The 23,326-nt window shown below is 40.2% G+C and overlaps 1 protein-coding gene across 21 annotated transcripts in view; it reads left to right on the top strand.

Annotated features, from left to right (window-relative positions):
* MAGI1 (membrane associated guanylate kinase, WW and PDZ domain containing 1) overlaps positions 1-23,326 on the top strand; it is a 711,509-nt gene that overhangs the window by 401,398 nt on the left and 286,785 nt on the right. For all 21 annotated transcript variants that reach the window (XM_078152122.1, XM_078152126.1, XM_078152128.1 and 18 more), the window contains exon 2: positions 9,031-9,147. In XM_078152122.1, coding sequence (XP_078008248.1) covers positions 9,031-9,147 — 117 coding nt within the window. The remainder of the gene's footprint in view (positions 1-9,030; positions 9,148-23,326) is intronic.

The raw sequence follows: 23,326 nt of genomic DNA, 5'->3' as shown, positions 1-23,326 counted from the left end.
TTCAAGAAAAATTTTTAAATCCCCTTTGACCTAGTCATAACCCTACTGGACATTTGTCCTGAGGAGGCCAAAGACAGGAGGAAATAGTCTAACGTATCTCAAAATGTTTGTACCAAAAGCACTCTTTTGGAGGAGAAAACAAGGAAACAAACTGACAAACTCACTGAATGGGAAATGATGGAACAAATTGTGGTATGTGAATATAAAGGATTACTATTATGCCATAAGAAACAATAAATCTGAGGAAGTTCGATATACATGGGAAGACTGAAGTTAGCTGATCAATTGTGAAGTTACTGTAACTGGGAGTCCTATCTGTACAATGCTTACAGTTTTTCAAATAAGAACACTAATGATGGCTGAACTTTGATCATTTATAATGACCAGTCTTGTTCCCAGAGAACAAATGATGACATGTACTCCCTTCCTCTCTATGGGAGGACGTGGTTTATTTATATATGTGTGTATGTATGTATGTGTGTATACACACACACACACATATGTATATATACATATACACATACATACATACACACATTTATAAGGAATGATTAGAGGAGGGAGTATGGAGAAATGACAATGAGTGTTTTTTAAAAAAAATATTTTTGTTTAAAAGATGTCATTAAATATGCCTTAAGACTCAGTTGCTTTGTCCATTTCTCTGCCTCTGTCTCCTTTTCCTTTTCCTCTTCTTTCTTCTCCTCTCCTTTCTCTTTCTTCTTTCCTCTCTCCCTCCCTCAGAAGGTTCACAGTGGGGAGGGTAAGATGAGATATGAGGAAATGAGTATCTGATGAAAAAAATGAAAACATCAATGAAATAATTTTTAAATTATAATGACTTAAAGTGACATATTTAAAAGCCTCTATGTGAAGGATGAGATGACGTGTTTTAGGACAAACTTCTTTTGTTCTTGCCTTTTATAATTTGCATTCTCCTTTCTAAGAAGAAGTCTGGTGCATTCACTCAGTTTAAGTGAGTCAGATTTTCATGCTTACCCTTTGCTCTGTGGGCATGTAACACGTCAGGAGTGAGAAGCCATTATGTTCGTTTGGCGTTTCTGGTGTGGAAGCAAAAGATGTCATATGTCTGCTTTCCTGCCTCTTTCTACTCCAGAAAAATGGCCCTCAAGAAAAATGCTAAGCTCTGACCTGCAAGCAATACCAGTGATGAAACCAGCCTGGCAGATGTGACATGCTTGACTTACATAAATCACTTTCCTTTGTCATGGTTGGCATATGGACAGTGAGTGTCCTAATTATTGGGTGGCTTTTATAGACCCATTATTTATAATCACTTTGAGATAGCAGCTGGAAGACTGGGATGGGATGGAACAAAATGACAGAGCATGAAAAATATTATCATTTGTGGAACTATTGGGACTAGGAATATTTCACAATGATGCCATTCGAGTACAAAGCTTCCAAAATGAGAACTCTTCTACCATTTAAATACTTGGTTCTGGCACAGACGATTTTCCTATTCTGAAAAAGACCTCATGGAACCCATAATTCCCTTTGAGGCCAGGTTTCAATGCACCTTTATTTACAAGATCTTAATCTTCCCAATTTTTAGTTCAGAAATAAATACATCGTTTGCGTTGTGTTTCTTTTTTGCTTATCCATGTATAAATTGTTTCCTTTGCCTAGAATATAAGCCCTTTACAGGTAGGGACTCTTCATTTTTGTCTTCACATCCTCGTGCCTGACACTGTCCTTTGCACATGGTAGGAACTTTAAAAATGCCTCCTGGATTAGATTGGAGTCAATTGATAATTTTTGTGAGAGTATGAAGCTTGACAAGTATTCTTAACTAAATGCATTCATAATATGTTACCTAATAGGACAGCCTTACCAATATCAATAGCTGTAGTCCAATGATGTATATCTAATATGCAATTTTTGATGAGTCTAGGATAGGAAAATTTATTTTAATTAAGAGCATGGCATAATAAAAATGATGATGATAATGACTACTATGATGATGAAGAGGAGGAGGATGATTTTATTTGAGCCTCACCATATCTGAGTGGGATAGTGACTATAGGAAATGGCAGGTTCAGAGAAATTATATAACTTGCCCAGGGACACACAGCTATTAAGTGGCAGAAGGGATATTCCAATCCATTCTCCCTGATGTCAGGTCTCCCCCCTCCACCTGCCACAGGAGGGGTTGCCCACCTGTTTCTGTGCCCCTTTAGTTAAACTTCTAGGATGAGGACAGCTAGGTTGCACAATGGATAGAGTACCAAGCCTGGAGTCGGGAAGATCTGAGTTCAAATCTGACCTCAGACACTTATTAGCTGTGTGATCCTGGGCTAGTCACTCAACCCTGCTACTTCTGTTTCCTCATCTGTAAAATGAGCTGGAGAAGGAAATGGCAAACTACTCCAGTATCTTTGCCAAGAAAACCCCAAGGGTTCACAGACTCACACGGGACTAAAAATGACTGAACAATATTAGCGGTATTCAATATGAAGAGAAAACCCATCAATTCTACAGTTTATCACTCATCTGCACATAAGAAATAAAGGGACTGATTTCAACAGGATAATGCGGTTATTTACCAAACATTCCAGGTACCCAGGGCGTGAGTCTTATCTCTCCTGGGGTATGTGTATCTCCAGTTGGTGTGTACATTGAGTCAATTCTTCTGGAGCGGTATTTGGAAGTATTGTAGTATTTGTCGACTCTGAGTCCCAGATGAACATTTGAGAAGTTCCCTTGCAAATATCCAAGTCTTCAGTGGTAGAAAGTTGTGCTGTCCTCCCTAAAAGTTTGCCTCTTCAATATTTCCTTCTTGTCTGAACTCAGATTTGATGATAGTATCTTTTTAGTGAGCCTATTAAATCATCTCCTGGTCATTTTTTAAGTGTGCGGTTACCCATCGCCCACTTTCAGAAGAGGTGGCAAAGCTCTGTGAGGCAAATGGAAGGAAGGCTTGTATTTCACTGCTGCCTGGGAAACCTCTTACATTCACCACGTCTCCTGATGGTGGTATTTTACTCCCTTCCTGCTCTCAGACTTATTTAGGTGTGGATACCTTCCCCCTAGGTAAGCTCCTTGTGGGCAAGGGCTGTTGTTTGTGATTGTCTTTGTATCTCTATTGCCTAACAGAATGCCTGGCACAAAGGAGGCCCTTGGTAAATGTTGATTTGATTGACGATGCTTCTTCTTAAAACAAACATTGGTCTTTTTCTATTTGATCCAATTTAATTCCGTGAACATTTTTTGTAATAGTGTCCTAGAGAAGGCCTTGAGTCATGGAATAGATCAATGCATCCAACGTATCACAGCTGATGGTCACCCAAAGAGCAACAGGTGGGTTCTCAGAGGACATGAGCAGCAATGACCAGCAATGAAGAATGGCTCAAAGAAATAGAATAAAGGAGATGGGCTGGTCACAGAGTGAGAAAGAAGGCAAGTTGATGAATTGATTGTATGCTTTCCTGGTGTCCACACAAGGTCAAGATGACTAGAGGAGGCAACCTGTTGGTAGGAAATACTGAAGGGGCAAATTTTTAGGGAGGACAGCACAACTTTCCACCTTTGAAGACTTGGATATTTGTGAGGGAAGTTCCCAATGTTGGTGGTACCCTTCATGGAGCATTTACTTATAGGAGAAAATAAATGAGAGTCACCCAGGATGGGGGTACATAGGATATGGTCCCCACAAGAAGTACCCTTATGAATGAAGTAACAGTTAAATAAAAGTTTTTGTCACTTTAATGTACACGAACCTATGTAAATCTTTCTTTCCCTTCTTGTCTTCCGTGATCCTTGACCTCCTTCCACAAAGGATAATGCCCATCAGGCTAGAGGACTTTTTTCTAGGTCTTTTAACATTTCGTGGGTACCAATCATTCAACTTGTCCATTTGTTATCAGTCCTTATTCTGGCGCACTAAAATGCTTGTTGACTGTATTCCTGATGAGAAACAGACTCCCTCATTTCAAACCCTTTCAATGAAAATGGCTGCTGGTCTATGGTCTTTTGCTTATGCAGAATCTGGTCGATATTAGACTTTATGAGATTTTCCCAATGTTGTTTTGAGTCTATGAAATTTTGTCTCCATCCTCCTGCTGCATGGATGTTTATTAGAATTCAGTTTATTACCTAGATGATCAATGCCAGCTTGAGAGAATAAATTGGGGAGAAGGGTGAGAAACAGTTGCACTAATTACTCTGCATGGCCAGAGTTGTTGAATGCCAGTTGGATTGCAGATTGCATTTGCATGAAAACAGATTATTGTTAAACAGAGTAAATGTCACAGAGCTCAAGAGTAAAAAGCTTAAATCCTGGGGCTTGTGTCTACAAGAAAGGTACATTGGAAATCATTGCTTATTAACTACTTTCTGGGAATCTACTGCAATTTCTACATGCCATTTTAATCTAAATATAGAGTAAACCTGCCTCCCTTTCTCCATCCCTCAGTTTTGACATCTTAAAAACCTGTATATGGCTTTAATCATAATGCCATGGGTAGAAAGGCTGGGATTTAAGTTGAGAATTTGCTACATATTGGTAGCTTAAAAAAAAAAGACATTTCTAAAGTGATTTATAGGTTGCAGAGTTTTTTTTTTCTCTCCCACAATTTTTAAGGTAGGTAGTACAGCTATTATCCTCACTTTACAGATGAGGAAACTGAGGCTCAGAGAAATTGGATGAGTTGCCCTTGTGGACACAAAAACAATGACCAGCTTTTATTAAGTACCTATACTTCATTTCAGCTACTGCGTTAGGTGCTAGGGTCCCCAAAACCACTGCAGACACACAAACTTGTTGGTACACTTGCACACGTAATCATGGTATAGGAAGTGCCAGAGCTTCCACTTTGCTGACATCAGCCTTTTAGAATGTATGCTGTAACAAGGAACTCTATGCCAGGACTTGCTTTCATAAAGGGGTTGGGGGTGGGGGAATACCTTAATTAGTCTCAAGTGCTCACTGGGTATGCTGCTACTAAACACTGAATGCCATCATGGAAAATGTGCCACACGCATCTGTCCATATGTGAAAATTGACATAGCTCGGAAGCACGGCAGTGGAGAGAGAACCAAAGCTATGTCAGGTAAGTAATCATGGATAGGCTTGAAACAACCCAATAATGGGTCAGTTTCCACCAGTGTTTGTTCAGAGTTAATTATTGCCAACTTCCATGCTACCAGAATATCATCTTCTATCAATGGCAAGACAAGAACCAAATATATAAACAAACCAAATATATAAGCAGATCAGAAATTAATTTTTTTTTTGTGAGTGATTCAATGTCACTACCCAAAGCTCATTAGTGTGAGCTCTGAGAGACTTAATACAAATGCCTCCCCTTTGACTTCCTGAGGGCTGAGCAGAATTGGAATTTTCCCATAGTGCCAAGTATCATGCTGTGGAAGCTGGTTGTTTTTATTAAGAAATTTCAGACAAGGTAGATTTAAATACATTAAGTTCCCACCAGTTTCTGAGTGAATATATAACTAGTTAATTTGTATACTGATTTACTGTTCTCAGCATCCACCCCCGAAACTCGATGCAGCTCACGTTCTTACAAATCTGAGCTGCTGACATGACACAAATCTCCCTGCTTTAATATTGCTACTATCGGATAAGCCCATTTCTTTAGCCTTAATAAATTTAGCATTTTCTAAAACTACAAATGTTCTTGGGAGAAAGTGTGTGCTGAAGCAAAAATCACCTGAACATGTGATGACTTTCCAGATCATTAGAGAAACGGTCCCTCATAGGTAACAACTTGAAAAGGATAGAATGTACAGTGCTAGTGGTAATGAGATTTCCCTCTCTGGCCCATCAGGTTGTGGCAGTCAAGCCACCCAGGTGGACCACACAAGCCACAAGTGTGGTCAAGCCTGGAGACTGTGAGAAATTGATTATATTTTGTCTTCTCGTTCAAAATTGGATTAAGTCAAGTGACCAAAACTTTACTCTCTTGAGTAAACTTCATTAATGAGAGAAAGAGAATCCAGAATTGCTTTTGATATAATCAACATATTGGTTTCTACTGGCTGGCATAGTAGATTCAAATACTGGCCCTGAACCTTGTTATGTGACCACAAGCACACTTAACCTCTGAACCTGTCTGCTCTTCCATAAAATGGGGAAAATAACAGGGTTGTTCTTAGGTTCAAATGCAATAACTATAGGTAAAGCATTCCACAAACTTTAAAGCCCTTTGGAACGACTGGACTTATGACAAGGAAATCATATCCCTTCACACACCATTACCTAAGAGGTGTTGGGTAGGTGATAGCAAAGTTAAAGCAACCTAAATAATTAATTCGTTTTTGGGGAAGGAGAGGAGAATTTTCACTTTAAATCATGACAGGGTCAAAGTAGAGTTCATAGGGTCATAGACTGAAAGTTGGAAGGCATGCTATTGACCATCTATGTAGGCTCATTGCCTCATTCTACAGAGGGGGAGACTGAGGTCTACAGATGTGTAGCCAAGGTCACCCCCCTTACAAAGAACCAGAGGTAGCATTTGCACCCAAGCAAGATCACACATTTAGACTTAGAAGACTACTCAAAGGCCATTTAGTCTTATTCCCATTATTCTGTAAACAAGGAATTTAGAGCCCACAGTGGCTTGCCCACAGTCGCTTAGAAACAGGAGAGATGGGATTGGAACCCAGTGCTTAGGCTGGCAATAATTAAATCTGAACAAACACTGGTGGAAATTGACACGTTATTGAGTTGTTTCAAGCCTGCCTGTGATCACTTGCCTGCCATAGCTTTGGTTCTCTCTCCACAAGTGTATTTCTGTCTAAGCTGTGTCAATTTTCATGTAGGGACAGAAATAGGTGATACATTTTCCATGTTAGTGTCCAGTATTTAGTAGCAGCCTCCTCAGGAAGGGGCTGAGCATTTGGGTCAAATCCCATCTCTCTTACTATTATATGACCCTGGGCAAGCTGCTCTGGGCTTTTGGCTCCAAAGCCTTCCTCAATTCTCTCCTTCATTTCTAACTGCACAGTTGCCTTGAAAGAAGGCCTGGAGCTTTTTTGGACCACATTGCACTTTCCTAATTTCCTGCTGTATGTTCCCCTGGCTATTAACACAGAAATCTTAGATTTCTAAGAAAATGAAGAAGAAGGTATGTTTTCGTGACAGGCCATCACTCTTGTGATTTAATATCTTGTTGGATCACTGCTCTTGACAATTAGGGGAAGATTTATAGAAGTGTCCCCGGAATAATTGGCAATTAATTTCAGATCAGATGCCCAAAATGATGATATTCTGTAGAATGCAAAGGCTGGGATATTTTTCTCATCGAGCATAGAGTAAATGTTAACAGGCAGCAGCAGCGCTAACTTTGGCCTTTTACGTGTCTGTATAGACGGGATTTGGGGGTTTAGAATCATCCACTCTGGGCCAGGTTTCTCGATGCTTTTTCCTTCTTTGAAAGCTTCATCACAGTTGGCCCAGTGGTCTTTATTGCTTTCTATACCCTTCTCTGTGTACACTTGGTACATTAACCTGTACATTACATGGTCCCAGAATCCCTTGAGGTGGTGTGTAGGGGAACCAAAGCAGCAGTGATTACTTTGATTTCCCGACACTGAAGTCTACCATGCAGCTGACTATATGTACCTTGATTCCACAGACACTATTGCAATTAACAGATATTTTTTGAGTGCCTTCTATACGTTTGACTTTGCTGTGTGGCACTGGGGAAAGTATAAATGTCAAGATTTAGATTTAGAGAAGGCATGGTGCTATTGTCCTAAACATAGGATAGCCAGATTTGATTGGGCAGCTTTTGATGAGTGGCTCATCTTTACATATCATTTCAAGGTTTGAAAAGTATTTTGTATACATTAATCTCATTCTGTCCTCAGGACATCTCTACAAAATAGGGGCTATACTTATGTCCATTTAACAGGTGAGGAAACTGAGGCTCAGAGAGAACCATATTGTAGGATCATAGATCTAGAGAGTGAAGCAACCTCAGAGGCCATCTAGTTTCACCACCTCATTTTACAGATGAGGAAACTGAGACCACCAGAAGTACCTTTGGATCAACTTATCCTCAGTTGCCTTTTTCCCTTCTGGTGGGGGACCTGGAGAGTAGAGCATTGAACTTCTCCTAAAGCTTTAAAGGATTCACAACCTTCCTGGTAATTCCATTTCTCAAGACCATCTCTGCTTGGCTTCCAAAACACCATGCAGCCACCCCATTCCCTTTAGCTTCCTATTGTATGTTGTCTTCCCCCATAAGCTTGTAAGCACCTTGAAGGCAAGGGATTGTCTCTTTCTCTTAATAATATCTCCAGCACTTACCATGATGCCTGTCACATTTTCCAGTCATTTTTCAGTCAAGTCTGATTCTTCATGACCCCATTTGGGATTTTCACGGAAAAGATACTGGAGTAGTTTGCCATTTCCTTGTCTAGCTCATTTTATTGAAGAGGAAACTGAGGCAAACAGGGTTAAGTGACTTGCCCATGGTCACACAGCTAGTCTGAGGCTATATTTGAACCCAGGTCTTTTTAACTCCAGGACCTGAATTCTATTCATTGTGCCACCTAGCTACCTCATACAGTAGGCATTTAAAAAATATTTATTGAACTAAAATTGAATTGAATTGGAGGGAGGTAAGGTCTCTGGAATTCTAGTCTGGAGGGTGCTTTTCAAGAGGGTAGGTAGGGTGGGGGAAAGCATAGGCAAGACTAATTGCAGGATATTCGTAATGGATAGAATGAATTATTATTTTTAAGTAACTGTTATTTAAGTGACATTTCCTTTGGACACCAACTCTTTTGTGTTTCACAAGTTCACCTGAATTCTTGGTTATTGCAGCCCCTTAATTTCATGCAAAGTCATGCTTGTTACTCAGATCAAACTGGTTGTCCTTCTGCTATACTGGCCCAGTTCTTGCCCTCCTTCCTAAGGAAGATTTTTTCTGCGTCATGTCATAATGAATGGTGGCTGGACTTTTTATGTCCAGTGATCTAAGATTGAAATGGAATTTTTCATTTTTCTAACTATTCTTTATGTCTTTGTTGGTTTCCCTACAGGAAGCCGACTGAACAAGGATCTGAGACACTATCTCAATCAACGTTTTCAGAAAGGTTCACCTGATCATGAGCTGCAGCAGGTCATAAGAGATAACCTTTACCGCCATGCTGTGCCTTGTAAGTACTCAATGATGTCTTCGGCCTTACTGGGCAAAGGTTGAATAAGAAATGAAATGAATGTTTTAGACACTCATCAGTACTTGACCCTGTTGTGCCCATGTGTGAGAGGTGCCACCTAGAGAAGGATCAGGATGTCTGGTCTTGGTGTATTGGTATTTGGAGTAGTTGTCATCCCCAGGAGGAAGACGGGGCATTATTGTGAACAGAAAAGGGGTCTAGAACAGCGGATTCGAAGGACATTCCAAGTGAAGGGCAGATCCTTGAGAATGTGGCTAGAGCTGATGCCTGGCAGTCTGCAAAATGGAATTGACAGGACTCATTTAGACTTAAGGTATTGTCAAAATAGAGGCAACATGATGTTGTAGTAAGAATATTGCATGTGGACTTAAGACAGACCTGGGTAAAAGAGAAGCAAAATAGGGGTTATAACTCTTTCTTTTCTTCTATCATTCAACATATCCAAAGCATTGGTCCTATCCATGATGTGACCTCATATGCTTGTGCACTGAGTGCTGACAGCTAGTGATCCAGTAGATGACGCATTGGAGTTGGAGTCAGGAAGTCCTGAATTTGAGTCCTGCCTCACACACTTACCATGTGACCGCAGGCAAGTCACTTGACCTCTTTTGGCCTCAGTTTCCTCATCTGTCAAATGAGGGTAATACAAGTTTATTCCGAAGACCCAATGAGATAACTTTCATAAAGTGCTTTGCAAAGCTAGCTGTTATATATGTGTCTAAGAAAGGAATTCAATTAATATCATTCTCAATGAAGATGGAAGATTGCAAGTGCTTCTGTTGGAATGATTTTTATAGTGGATAGTGCATTGGGCTTGAAGTTCAGGAAAATCAGAGTTTGACTCCTGCTTTCTTTCTCATTCATAAAGTGGTGGGGATTTATTAAGTAGGCACTTAATAAATATTTATTGAACTGAAATTGAATTGAATTGGAGGGAGGTATGGTCTCTGGAATTCTAGTCTGGAGGGTGCTTTTCAAGAGGGGGAAATCATAGGCAAGGCTAAGAGCAAGATGTTCATAATGGATAGATATGAATGACCTCTAAAGTCCTTTCCATTTCAAAATCTATTGTTCTATGATTTTACTTATAATTCTCCAACCTTTTCTGAGTCTGCTGATTGGGATGGGAAATTTTGTCTTCAAAACATTGTTATTCACATGCCAAAGGAAGAAAGTGAATTGTCAGCTGACATTAGTTTGTTTATTAGGAGGACAAAGGCCAAGTGGCACTCACAGGTGGAACTGGGAAATAATAAATGGACCCCAGATGATCTTATTTATGAAGAGTTCCTTCAAAAATTTTTTTAAGATGTAATGAATGTTTTTTTCTTTAGTTACCTTGAGAAGAAGGTCCTTTTGCAGAAACTGCATTTAGCCATCAAGTGAGTACCATGCTTTTGTTCAACTTTCAAACACAGTAGATTAGGTTAAGTGAGTTAAGCATCCAGGTTTTTGGGTAGTTAATCAAACCTACCTCTTAACTTATAAGCAAGTAATTGGAAAATAGAGCCATTTGTCTGTAGAGCGAGAATATCTAAATTATCAAATTTTATAGGTGAACGGGTACCCCAGTCCATTATACTCAACTTGGAAATTTTCACAAATGAGTCTGACTGGCTAGCAACTGCTAAAAGCAAGAAGACTTTAATGGTCTTATTTTTAGCTGACACTAGGGAAGGCATAGGTGGTAACATGAATGATCTAAGGGTGGGCAGGAAGAGTTAAAACCGTCAGTAGGGAGGTTGCTTAAACTTGGGTCTTCGGGCAGGAGAAGGTTAGGGGTGGGGAAGTGCTGGTTTCAGTGGTGGTCCTATTAGAAGCTGCCCTCTCGACTTGATCTACCATGTTCTGTAAGTCCTCCATTGATTAAATAGTGAAGATGCCAGGTTCTTTTCTTACTTCTCCATCAATAACAGTAGGCTGGTGGGTTTTCTAGGGAGGGCTTGGTTCTCACCGAGACATCTGATTGACTCCCCATCTCTGATGTCATGGTCTGGGATATACCAAAGATTGACTACCATGAGAGACCTGGATGTTTGAGTTCAGCACATGGGAGTTCCCAAATATAGGAGATCCTTGGCAAGGGTGACCAGTAGGGTGGGTAGACAGGCTGGAGGACAAATTGTGTCTAAGTCAGAGCTGGCCTATCACATGGGAGCTTCATGGATCTCAGAGAAGCCACCAAATAACCAGAAATTAGAAATCATCTGTATTTTAACAATGAAGAAACTGAGTAGTTGAGTGAATTTACCAGTAACCTGGTCAGTAGCAGAGCAAGAAATGATCTGAAATCCATTGAGGCAATAAATAGTAGTGGATAGGGTACTGACAATCAGAAAGACCTGCATGTTGTCTTCCCCCATAAGATTGTAAGCTCCTTGAAGGCAAGGGATTGTCTCTTTCTCCTAATTGTATCTCCAGCACTTAGCATGATGCCTATCACATTTTCTAGTCATTATTCAGTGGGCAAGTCATTTATCCATTCTGTGCCTCAGTTTCCTAATCTGCTAGATCTATGATCCTCTGAACTCTTAAGTTTATTCCACCAGTTACTAAGCCACATTGCTAACTCTCTGAGGATGTTGAAGGTGAGATTAGACTTTTTTCCAGGAATGGCAAAACTGTCTTGGATCAAAAGAGAAGTTGATTTGATGGTGTAATGTATTGTTGAAAGTTGGGGGCCCTCTGATGGTTCTTGTCTTTAAGCACAGAGTGGCTTTGCTAGGATTCTAATTGCATCTGCCATTTCTGTTGATCTATATACTCCTCCATATGCTTCTGAATCCATGACCTCTCATATACAATCTTGGCCTCTAAGTCTGGTATTCTCATCCCATGTTTACAGCTGAAGAATTTGGGATACAGGTGAGATAATTCGTCCGAGGATATACAGCCAAATGGGTAATAGTAGAAGTGGGGCAACGGCCTTCTAATTGAGGAGTCTTCTTCCCCGCTATACAACAGGCTGCCTGAACATACTGCACCCTTTGAAGTATATCCTAGATGTCTTAGAGATGGGAGGGACCTCAGAGACCTTTTACTGAATCCTCCAATTTTATAGGAAACTGACGCCCAGGGAGATGAAGTGACTGGTCAAGGTCACAAAGCTATAAGTGGGAGAGCTGGGATTCGAATTCAGATTTTTGAAGAAACAGAACTCATTCTCCAGGTTAAAACATAGAAGCAATGGTCACAGCAACACCTTTTTTTGGGGGGTGGCCTATACTTGGGACTTTATCAGTGTGGGGATATCCCTGGTGAGGAAACACCCTCTACCAGTGCAGATCAGCAGTCATTCTGCTCTTGATAGTGTTAAAGAGAACAGGAATCTTGAAAGATTAAGTGATTTGCCAAGAGTCACTCATCATGGATGAGAGAGATGGGACTAAACTCAAGATGGGACTGTCCTTTGCCTCTCTTTGTACCTGCAGTGCATATAGTAGGTGCTTAATAAATGCTGGTTGATTACTAATGATGATGATGATCTACAATTTACAGATGAAGAAACTGAGGCTCGAAGGATTTCTCTAAGATGACCGTAGTTTTGTAGAATTAAGCAGCTGCAGAATCTTGCTTCTTTTCTGCTTAATTTTTCCTCTCCTTAGATTCCAATTTAAGAAACTAGGAGTGAGGCAAAGGAGCCGAAATTCAGTTGCAGCATTTTGGGCGTTGCCAAGGTTACATTCAGAAATGCGTTCTATTGAGTCTTTCCTGATTTATTGAACTTGACTCTAAGCTAAACTGCTTGATTTTAAGCTTAGCAAAGCCTTTGATTTAGGAATTGGGTAAAAATGATTTCAGCCTTTTAGAAACAGTGGAAAATATATTTTGCCCATGCATGCATAAAGCCATCTGTATTCGGGTTTCATTTCTATGTAATGAGTAGAAAACTTGCAAAGTCAAAACTGTATCCCTGCTGAGAGGAAAACCAGGTACCATTTCATTTTATATTTCTTTCATCAATTGTGGAAAAAAAATTCCCAAACAACTTTATTTCAGGCGTGGGTCCAGAATCAGCAACACAAGCAGGAAAACGAATGGGTGACAGAGGGTCTTCTTGCCGCGTGTCCCCCTTGGTTTGGATTCCTTGACTCACATGGCTTGTAAATCCCAAAGTTCTTGGCCAATCCATAGGGCTGATGGATTGAGAAGTCTTGTCTTCTGAAAACAGAGTCCCTAGCTTTTTAGTAAATAAGTACAACCCAGGAATACAAGATCACTTAGACTGAGCGTCCCCATAGTGTTTACTTCCTGCTCTTATGATGTGAAGAGTAAATTCAGTTAAATGAAGGGTTACAGTAGAAAGAGCTCTGTATATGGAGCCAAGGTCTTGAGTTCAGATCCTGGCCCTTGGCCTACGACTACAAGTCACTTCTCCACTTTGGGCCTTGGTTTTTCTCATCTGTATAAAGAGGAGAAAAGATGGATTCAATGGCCTCTAAGGTTCCTTCCAGCTCTAAAGCTATGATTCTGTAACATACACTACAATGAAGTGAATGGGGGTCTACGGAAGCTATCTCATCTTCTTATCTCCTATGCCATAGGACAGATGTTCCCAATCTTTGGTGGTCTCTATACCTTTAGGTTTTTGGTAATTCTTCCCAATGTTCCCCCATTCATGAATGAAAGGAAATACATTCTAGAATTTACCATGACATGCACATAAGAAATAAAATAGGTTAATTTTTTAATCAAGAAATACAGTTGTTAATATCATAAAGTTAAATGTTTATTTGAGTAGTCAAAGAAATGATGCTCTTGATTCTGTTTCATGTCAACCAGTGATTTTATTTTTGGTAAAATTTTTTGGTTGTTCTGTTTTGGTTTTATTTCTTTTGTTTTTGAGACTAGGTCTCCCTATCTTGCCCTCGAAGTATAGTGGCCATTCATGACCTGACGTCATTGCTGATTAGCATGGAACATTGACCTGTTCTATTTCTAACCTGGACCTATTCGCCCTCTCTAGGCAACCTGGTGTCTCCCTATTCCCAGGAGCTCAGCATATTAGTGTCTGACTTAGTAAAGACAACTGATCAGGTCAGACGTTCTAAGCTCAAGCGATCCACCAGCCTCTGCCTCTCTGTTAGCAGGGGTTATGGCTGTGTATCACTATGCCTAGCTCAGTGTAGTTTTAGGAAGAGATACCCACGTATCAGATTTAATCTTTAGCTAGCTTTTTGGCTCGGGACGTGACAGAGGAGAGGACTCAGAGTCGCTGAAATAAGTTGTTATAAATGGAATTAAAGCCTTGTGAGCACATTTAGCAAGAAGGAGATCTGATTTTCCAAGGGTATATAGGAAATTTTGTAACTTCATTGATTGAAAATTGATTCAGAGTTTCTGGTTTTTGCAGAGATCAGCTTATCTTTTACTGGGTCACTGTCGCTGATTTTTTTCTTACCCAGTAACAAAAGGGTTTCATCTCCAAAGCTCATTTGTCTGGTTTTGCTCAGTAGACATTACTCCTTCAACTGTCTCTTTTAAAATTTTCGAATGCACTATAATCTCCTCCCTGCCTCTCCTACCCTGCCTTCTGTCTCTTCACTTTTCTCTCTCTCTTATCAACACATTTTTCCCACTTCTGTTGGATTATTTCAAATGAATAATATATATGGTTATCTACTCAAAAATCTTATATTCCGTACAAGCTTCTCATATCCCAGGTCATGAATTCCTGTGTTAGCTAGCTTTCCTATTTTTAGAAATTAGGAAATGCATTATAGGATCATTGATTTAAATTTTAAAGCTACCGTTAGAATGTAAGCTCATTGTAAATAGGGATCATTTCATACTTCATACTTTGACACGTAGGAGTTTAATAAATATTGACTGATTGACCGTACAGGCCATTTAATCCAACTCACTCATTTTACAGATGAGGAAACTGAGGCAAGTAATGTGACTTGCTCGAGTCACAAAGATAATTACTGGCAAAGTTGGGATTCAAACCCAACTCCCAGGAAACCAAGTTCTGCTGTACCACGCTGCCTCCTCTGAGTCATAATTCTTATTAATACGTGAATATTCAAATAATGCTTTGCATTTCCGATAATGCTTTATTACTTTGAAAGCACGTCGACACCCATCATCTCATGGATGTCTCTTGGTAAACCACTAGAAAAAATTCAGGGCCTGTGTTATCAACCTCATTTTATGGAGGAGAAAAATAAGGCAAGAAGGATTAAGGGGTTTGACCAAGGTTAATGAATTGCCTCTGGTCAAAGTCCATGGAAGTAGTCAAGTGTCTGGATTCAAGTGTCTCACAATTCTCTTTCCACTGCACATTTAATCATCTCTACCCTCTTCTCCCAGATAAAACATTGTATATTATTAACTGACGTGAACAAACCTTCACTCAAATCTTATTCCAGTTTTTCCTCATGGTATAGAGGGGACCCTGTGCTCTGACTCTTTTTTAAAATTTAATTTCACTTTTAAAATTGATTAACAACACATTCAGAAAGAAAAAGGCAAAACAAAACACTCATACCAAACATGCCTAGGTCTTAAATGAATTCCACTGCTGGCTGTGTCCTACAATGTATGTCTCATTATGCATATTGAATCCATCTTCTCTCAGTCAGGCAATGGATCACAGATTTTGGCAGTAGTCCCTTGGACTCTTGGTTGATCATCACCTTGATGAGAGTTTTAAGAGTTTCAAAGTTGTGTGCGTGTTTTTTTTTTAACTGTGGTGTTACTAGAGTAAAAATTCTTTTGATACCGCTCGCTTCTCTTTGTATCAGTTCATACAAGGCTTCCCAGACCCGGGGCTCTAGACACTTATGTCAGCTGAGTATCTAGTTTGGTATTGAGCTAATATTGAGCTCTAGCAAGTGTGACCAGGCTGGAAAAGCTTCAAGTGTGACCTGCCATGTGTGCCTGGAATACTCTTCTTCCTCACCTCCACTTCCTGGCTTCTGTGGCTTCTTTCAAGACTTAGCCCAAAGCTTATCTTCTGCAGGTGGCTTTTCCCAGTTGGTTCAACTGCTAGAGCCTTCCCTCTGAGCTTACGTTCCATTTACTCGGTATCTGTCTTGTATATACTTTGTTTTGTTCAGGTTAGCTCCTCTATTAGAACATAAGTTCTGTGAGGGCAGAGGCTATTCTTGCCTTTTTATCCCCAGTGCTTGGCCTGGCATATAATAAAAACTTATTAAACAATTGTCAACAAACTTGTTGACTGTCCTTAAAAACCAGCCTGGCTAAGATCAGTGAGCCTTATCAGAACAGACCACAACAGGTCATGAAAACTGGTAGCAAGACATGGAGGGGTCACTATCCTTGCCTCTGGAAGAAGAGACAAGGATGGTCCCATGCTGCAGAAATTACAGATGTCATGAGGTATTGAATATTGCCATATTAGAAGTATGTTTCGATGGAACCAAATCTATTTACCACTGACTAAGAAAAGAAAATTTAAACTGAGAAACAAGAAAGCAATCAGTGTACCAAGTTCTTGTCAAAAATGATGGAAAATGGAAAACTAAACATCTCATTGCTAATATTTCACTTTTTGTAGTTGCCAATTGTGGTCTTAAGACTGTTCACAAAGACATCAACATTAAGAAATCAATTATTTCTCCCATCCTCAATTTGTATGTATTTAATTTTATGTACTAATAGGTCATCAAGATGCTCCTTGATTAATACCATTCTGTATTGTATAATCCATCTTTTTCTGGGATGTAAGTTTCTTCTCATTTTTTCATTATGCTGTACATTTAGATGACCCTTTTAGATAAATGGATGAAATATACAAATACAGATCATTTGTCTTGCTGACTTTTCTCATTTTTCAACATTGTCTGGGTTGTTTGACTGTGTTGGTGTTCAGTTCAATTCTCCGAGGGCTTAACTGCTTCATAAACCCATCCACTTGCTAGAGATCCTGTTTCTTTTTCTTTTCTTATTCTCTTTTCTCTGGGTCTTAGTTCCTATAATAATATCTTACATATCTGAAGGGATATGGTAGTCATGGTAGCCATTTGGCTAGGTATTTGAATTTGAATTATGTTTGCTATAAGGTTCTAGTCCTACAGGAAAAAAGGAGCTACTTCTTAAGTGTTTGACTTCAAAGGGAATGACCCAGGAGAAAGGCGTTGGGTCCCTAAGAAGGATTGCCCTTTATTTATCATCTAGGAAAAAAGATCCCAATCAAGGGCAAAGGACTGGACATCTATTGGTTTTGAGTTGGTCTGTCCATGTATAGCCCCACCTAATTGCAGCTTAGCTATCTTGGTGCCTCATTCAATGATTGCCTTGTCACTGCATGAGGTTTCAATGTCTTTGCAACTCATGCGATGATAGCCTTGTCCTATCTAAAGTGACAACACCTGAAATTCTTACTTGGGGATGCCCTTCTTCCTTGTGAAGATGAATGCACTATCTGACATGCCTTGTCATTTATTATACAACTGCTGTCAAAACGAGGAACAACTCATCCAACTGGGCTGGATACTTAGACAACGGAAGTCATCCTCAAGGACTTAGCCTTCCTTCTCACTTTTCTGGGCTCAGCTGATTACTCTTTTTTTTTTTATTTAATCTGTCTTTAGGCCAAGGATATGTAGACAGGTCAGGTCTGTATGTTGGACTGGAAGTTATCTAAGTGATTTGTTTATTAAGTCCTACTATGATAATGGGAATTTCATAATTCAATCCAGTTCTGCAAACATTTATGATACTACTATGTGGTAACATTGTGCTGGGCCCTGGAGAGCCAAAGATAAAAAAGGAAGCCATTCCTGCTCTCAAGGAGCTTACATTTTGAACGGTGGGGGACAGTAATAGCACAAGAATAATAATAGTGACAGCAATGATACAATAACCACCTCCTAGGGCGGTGGTGAGGACCAAATGCTAGTATATGTAAAGCACTTTGCAAACCTTAAGGTGCTATGTAAATGTTTATTCTTACAACCATAATGATCATACCATGTATTCATCATACAACTCAAAGGAATTCATTAAAAGACTTTTATCAGTATTTTATTGGTAAGACATAATTTGTATTTCATATGATAAAGGTCTTTTGTATGTCTTTATTACCATGTCAAATGGAAATCGACATTTCAGAGTTGATAAAATTTAGCTGACTATATCATATTGTTTTCTGTCTTGCATGGGAATATGGTGCTAATGACAGAAATGCCTACCTGGTGTTCTAAGTTCTCAACGTCTGTGCAGATCCAGTGTTTCCACTTCAGCTAAGCTCCAATAGACGTGTGCTAGAGGGATTCTCTGCAGTTAGATCCAGCCACTCAATGTGGAGAATTGAGAAAGGAGGGTCTATTTATAAATAGAGACAGAGGCAATGATTTAACCGTTCATCCTAGGAAGGCTCTGTGTGTGTGTGTGTGTGTGTGTGTGTGTGTGTGTCTGTCTGTCTGTCTGTCTGTCTGTCTGTCTGTCTGTCTATCTGTCTTTATTTTCCAAATTCAAAGTATTCAATCTATGTTCATTATAAGATACAGATCAGGTCCCAAAAGTCATGGAGGTGAAAGTACCCTGACTTTTCATAGCACATATGTGATGGAGAGTCTTTGAAGAGAAGAAAATGAGACTTTTTAGAGCATATAGTGAGAAAATAAATAATAGGTTTTGGAAGGATGAGGCAGATGGAGAGATGAAAAAGAAATGTCAATTCTGATATTTGATTGAATGAGATAATATGTGTAAAGCCCTTAGCACCCTTCCTGGAACATAGAAAGTATATAGAAGCAGAAAGAAAGAAGCCAGTAGAAGCTATCATAGGTGGCAGTGATGGAGTAGAACTAAAGGTGTTGGCAGTTGAAGAGGTTTGTGAACCTTCTCGTGAGCCTGGCTTGGAATTTCATTGGTTTGCAGAACTCCTTGGTGGGAAAACTTCCTCCCTCTACCATCGCAGGTCAGTACCTGATTTTTTTTGTTGGTGTCTTTTGTTCTTATTTCCAAATACATCTCTTTCCCTCTTCAGAGAGAAGGCTGGGGTGAGGGGAAGGGAGAGAGAGGAGAAGAGAAAGAGAAGAGATGAGAAGAGAAGAGAAGGGAGTGCAGCAAAGCTAAACAACATGTCATACATTCCTTCTAACTTTTCCAAAGCATTTCACCATGGCCACCACTCCTTTATAAGTGTTGCCTTCCTGTGTTAGAATGTAAATTTTTTCAGCACAGGGACTGTTCGGTTTGCTTGTGTTTCTCTCTCCAGTTCTTTGCACAGTTCTTGACATATCAGTAAGTTCTTAATAAATGCTTTTTCTCATTCATCATTCATTCATTTACTCTCTCACTCATTCATTCATTAATGGACTGCCCATGCTGAAAGGCACCTACCTCTACAAAGAAGGGACATCTCTGTCTTCTCTCTTTTGTGGGTAAAAAGTCGATCATCCATTGTTGATGCTGTTATTTCTATTTAGATTGTGATCACTGTGTGTCTGTCTTTTCTGATTCTGTTTACCTTTCTCTGAATACTTGCTAAGTCTTCCGATGCTTCTCTGTATGTCTTCATACTCATCATTTCTTGTGGTGCTCTACATTCTGTTGCATTAATGTATCACAATTTGTTTAGCCATTTCCTAATTAATAAACATCTACTCTGTTTCCAGGGTTGACACCAAAAAAAAATGCTGCTACAAATATTTCTAGCTTTGATCTCCTTTGAGTAAATGCCTAATTATTGTATCTCTGGGTCAAAGGGTTTGGGTGTTGTAATCAATTTCTTGGCATTACTCTAAATTCTTAGGTTGCATTCCAGAATGGTTAACACTGTAAATACTGCAGTTCCCAAGTATCATGACAGGGGTTGAGCTTGAATAGGAGCCTGTGAGCCAGGTTCCAAATGCCTTGAGAGCAGAGGATGAACAATCTTGAGGCCAGTATAGGACTGACAAAAGAGTGTGGACAGAGTGATGTAGATGAATGGAGTTAACCTCAAAGGGCAAGACGTTCCACAGCAGAGCTAAGGTCTGAAGGTGCCCTTGTGGAGTAAGGAGGATGCTAACTCTTCCTGGTCTAATGTACCAGGGGCAGGAAACACTGAGCAATCGTCAGTGGTGAGTGGGACAAAAGATGCCTTGTCCTCCAGAAGAATGTAACTTTCACCAAGATTGGGAAGATGGAGAGTGCAAAAGAATTAGGAGGGACATTTGTTAAAGATGAGCTGGATCATCCAGGAGGTACAACAGACAGGGATGGAGAAAGAAGAGAAGGGCTAGAGATGGAAAGGACTAAGCTGGACAGGAGAGTTTCAGGGTGACATCACAGGGGAAAGGGTGCTTTGCTTCTGCAGATGGTGGCATTGGGTCACAAGAATTCATATTGATCCCTGTAACCCCAAAAGATAGTCTCTACATGTACAGTTTTTTCCTACCTTTTTTAGATGACGCTGAGGCTCATTTGCCCATGGTCTCACAGCTAGTTAAAACCATAGGTAGCATTCAAATGCAGACCTCTCCTGACTTCATCATACTCAGTGCTTGTCTGTTGGCACAGCCTTTCAAAACCCAAGATCTCTCTCTGCCATGATAAGGTACCCAGGTAGGAATTTAGTGGAGTACTAGAGTTAGGCACCTAGCAGGTGTTCAACAAATGCTAGCTCAGTTTTTAATAAAGTAATAAGAGTAATTGCTAACATATAGTTTTGTAAGGTTCACCAAGTACTTTATATACATTCTAACTTGATCTTCACAATAAGTCTTATTATTACCCCCATTTTACATATGAGGAAATTGAGACACATTAAAATTAAGTTATTTGCTCATGGTCACACCTCCAGTAAGTGTCTGAGGCAGGATTTGAGCCCAGGTCTTCTTGATTTTGAGTCCAGAACTTGATCTATTATTCCGTGCTGCTTTAGTGAAGGTGACTTTTTCCTTTAGCCTTTCAGATCCTGCCAAGCAGGCAATTGCTCATTTTGTCTATGGGTAAGGACAGCTCTGTTTGACTCTTCAGGGAACAGTGCTGACACAAAGAAATCAATGGCTTGGTCATAATGTCCAGCTCATAAACTCGTGTTGCCGTATCCCTTGCAAAGAATGACTTTTTTTTTCTGGGTATTTTGGTTCAAATAATGTGTCTGTCAATGTGACTTCCTTTCGTGGTGTCTTGTGGCAATAATCGAGGTCTCTCGTTTTCCCTGTCCTTTCTAGTCTCATTTATGGAATTCCCACTATTACCATAGGGGATGATGGGCCCAGAGAATTATCTTACTAGTTGGATCCCTCTAGGAGCCTGGCCCCTTGAGGCAGGTTCTTTATGTCTTTTGTTATTTCCCAAAGAGATGTAATTAACTCAGAACAGGGTGACCCACAGAAGTGAGCTGGGCTGATGGTGTGGCCTGGACACAACTTCCCTTTGATGGCTCTCAGTCAGTTAGTTACCTTGGGATTCAGGTGGGGTTTGGAGCCCCCACTGGTGGTGGCTATATCATACAACACTGTAATACACACAATGGTACATACATAAACACTCACCCAGGATAACATGTTACTCATTTGGGGTATACAGTAAGAGCATTAGTGATGGGGAGAATTAAGGTATGGCTACAGCAAGAGATGTTTGTTGGGGGGGCCTCAGACACTTACTAGCTAATGTGAGCCTGGGCAAGTCACTTCACCCTGTTTGCCTCAGTTTCCTCATCTGTAAAATGAACTGGAAAAGGAAATGGCAAACCACTCTAGTATCTGTGCCAAGTAAACCCAAATGGGGTAATGAAGAGTTGGGCGTGACTGAAACAACTGAACAATCACCACAAAACAAAAATCATTTAACCCTCTCTGTGGTTCCACTGACAGGAAGACTTATCTGCTAAGTCACAGGGAGGATGCAGTCAGTCTTGGTGAAAGGAGTTCTCACCTCAATAAAAATCCCAGGTTCTTAGTATATGAATGTAATCAATATGATACATCAATTTTATATACTACATAAAACATTAAACAGTATTTATTTTATAGTAAATGACTTTTAAAACAGTATCAAGTTGGTATCCGGCTATGCCCAGAAATGGCATGATTGTACCTGGTGAAGACATGGTAGAGATGGCCTTGGGTGCACTTTGGGAAGTCTCTGCATTTCCTCCTTACCTTCTGTCAGCGCTTTCATTACTCATAATTATTCAGAGGAATTCAAGGAACAATTCCTCACGGGGGAGTCCCTGACTTTGGCCTCAGCCAACAGCTTGTAGTCTCTTCACAGGTCACTCCTGCTACGTCTTCCTGGCTCTCCCATCCTCCTCCCCTCTACCTCTTAGAAGCCTGAGATTCAGTCCAGACATCATCTCCTTGGGATGCCATTCTCAACTCCGTCAGTTGTCAGTGTTCACCCCTGTATTCCTCATCACCTCCCCGGCCCTTTCTGTTTAATTTGTATATAGAATGTATTTATTTATCTATGAACATAGGACCATAGATTAAGAGCTGCAAGAGACCCCAAGGGCCTCTCATTTCATAGGTGAGACCCAGGGGACGTTAGAGGGCTTGCTCAAGGTCTTATGCTCTTTTGTAATCCCAGTAGAATATAAGCTCCCTGAGGGCAGGAACCATTCCACTTCTAAATTTCTATCCCCAGTGTCTAACATGGCACTAAGTGCGTAGTAGGCGCTGAATAAATGCTTGTCCTTGCCTAGGTCTTCCCTAAAATAATGGTTCTAGCTCATTGGCCTTCTACAGTTCCTGTCCAAAATGTCCATATTTATGAACTAACCCCATGGACTACCCATCCAACTTCATGCCACAATGTAGTCAATGTATATGTGTGTTATCTATTTTATAACTCTGGCCAGCTCACTTAATCTCTCAGGGCCTCAATTTCCTCATCATTAAAGTAGGGAATGATAATACCACTAGCACTTTCCTTGCAGGATTGTTGTAGAGACCAAATGAGAGAAATATAAAATGTTTTCTGTGCTTGAAACTCTAAATGCTGTTGTTGTTGTTTTCCCATATAGATAGTTAGGCAGATTTCTTTTGGGTGACCATGGATCTCATTAAGAGGGTCCTGTAGCGTTCTGGGGCTTCATACAACCAGCGCAAATGTCATCTGCACACAGCAGCATCTGGAAAGCCTTGCTGTCAAGAGGGAAGCCTTCACCTCTTTGTCCTTTGCTCAGGATGTCCTCCATGACACTTGCCAACACATCTGGTGAGCACGTATATGATTCCCTGCTTTATGCCTCACT

This window comes from Phascolarctos cinereus, unplaced genomic scaffold (assembly GCF_003287225.1).
Source record: "Phascolarctos cinereus isolate Bilbo 61053 unplaced genomic scaffold, phaCin_HiC Scaffold_4;HRSCAF=312, whole genome shotgun sequence".
NCBI classification, from domain to species: domain Eukaryota; kingdom Metazoa; phylum Chordata; class Mammalia; order Diprotodontia; family Phascolarctidae; genus Phascolarctos; species Phascolarctos cinereus.
This window is presented reverse-complemented; position numbering and strand designations above follow the sequence as displayed.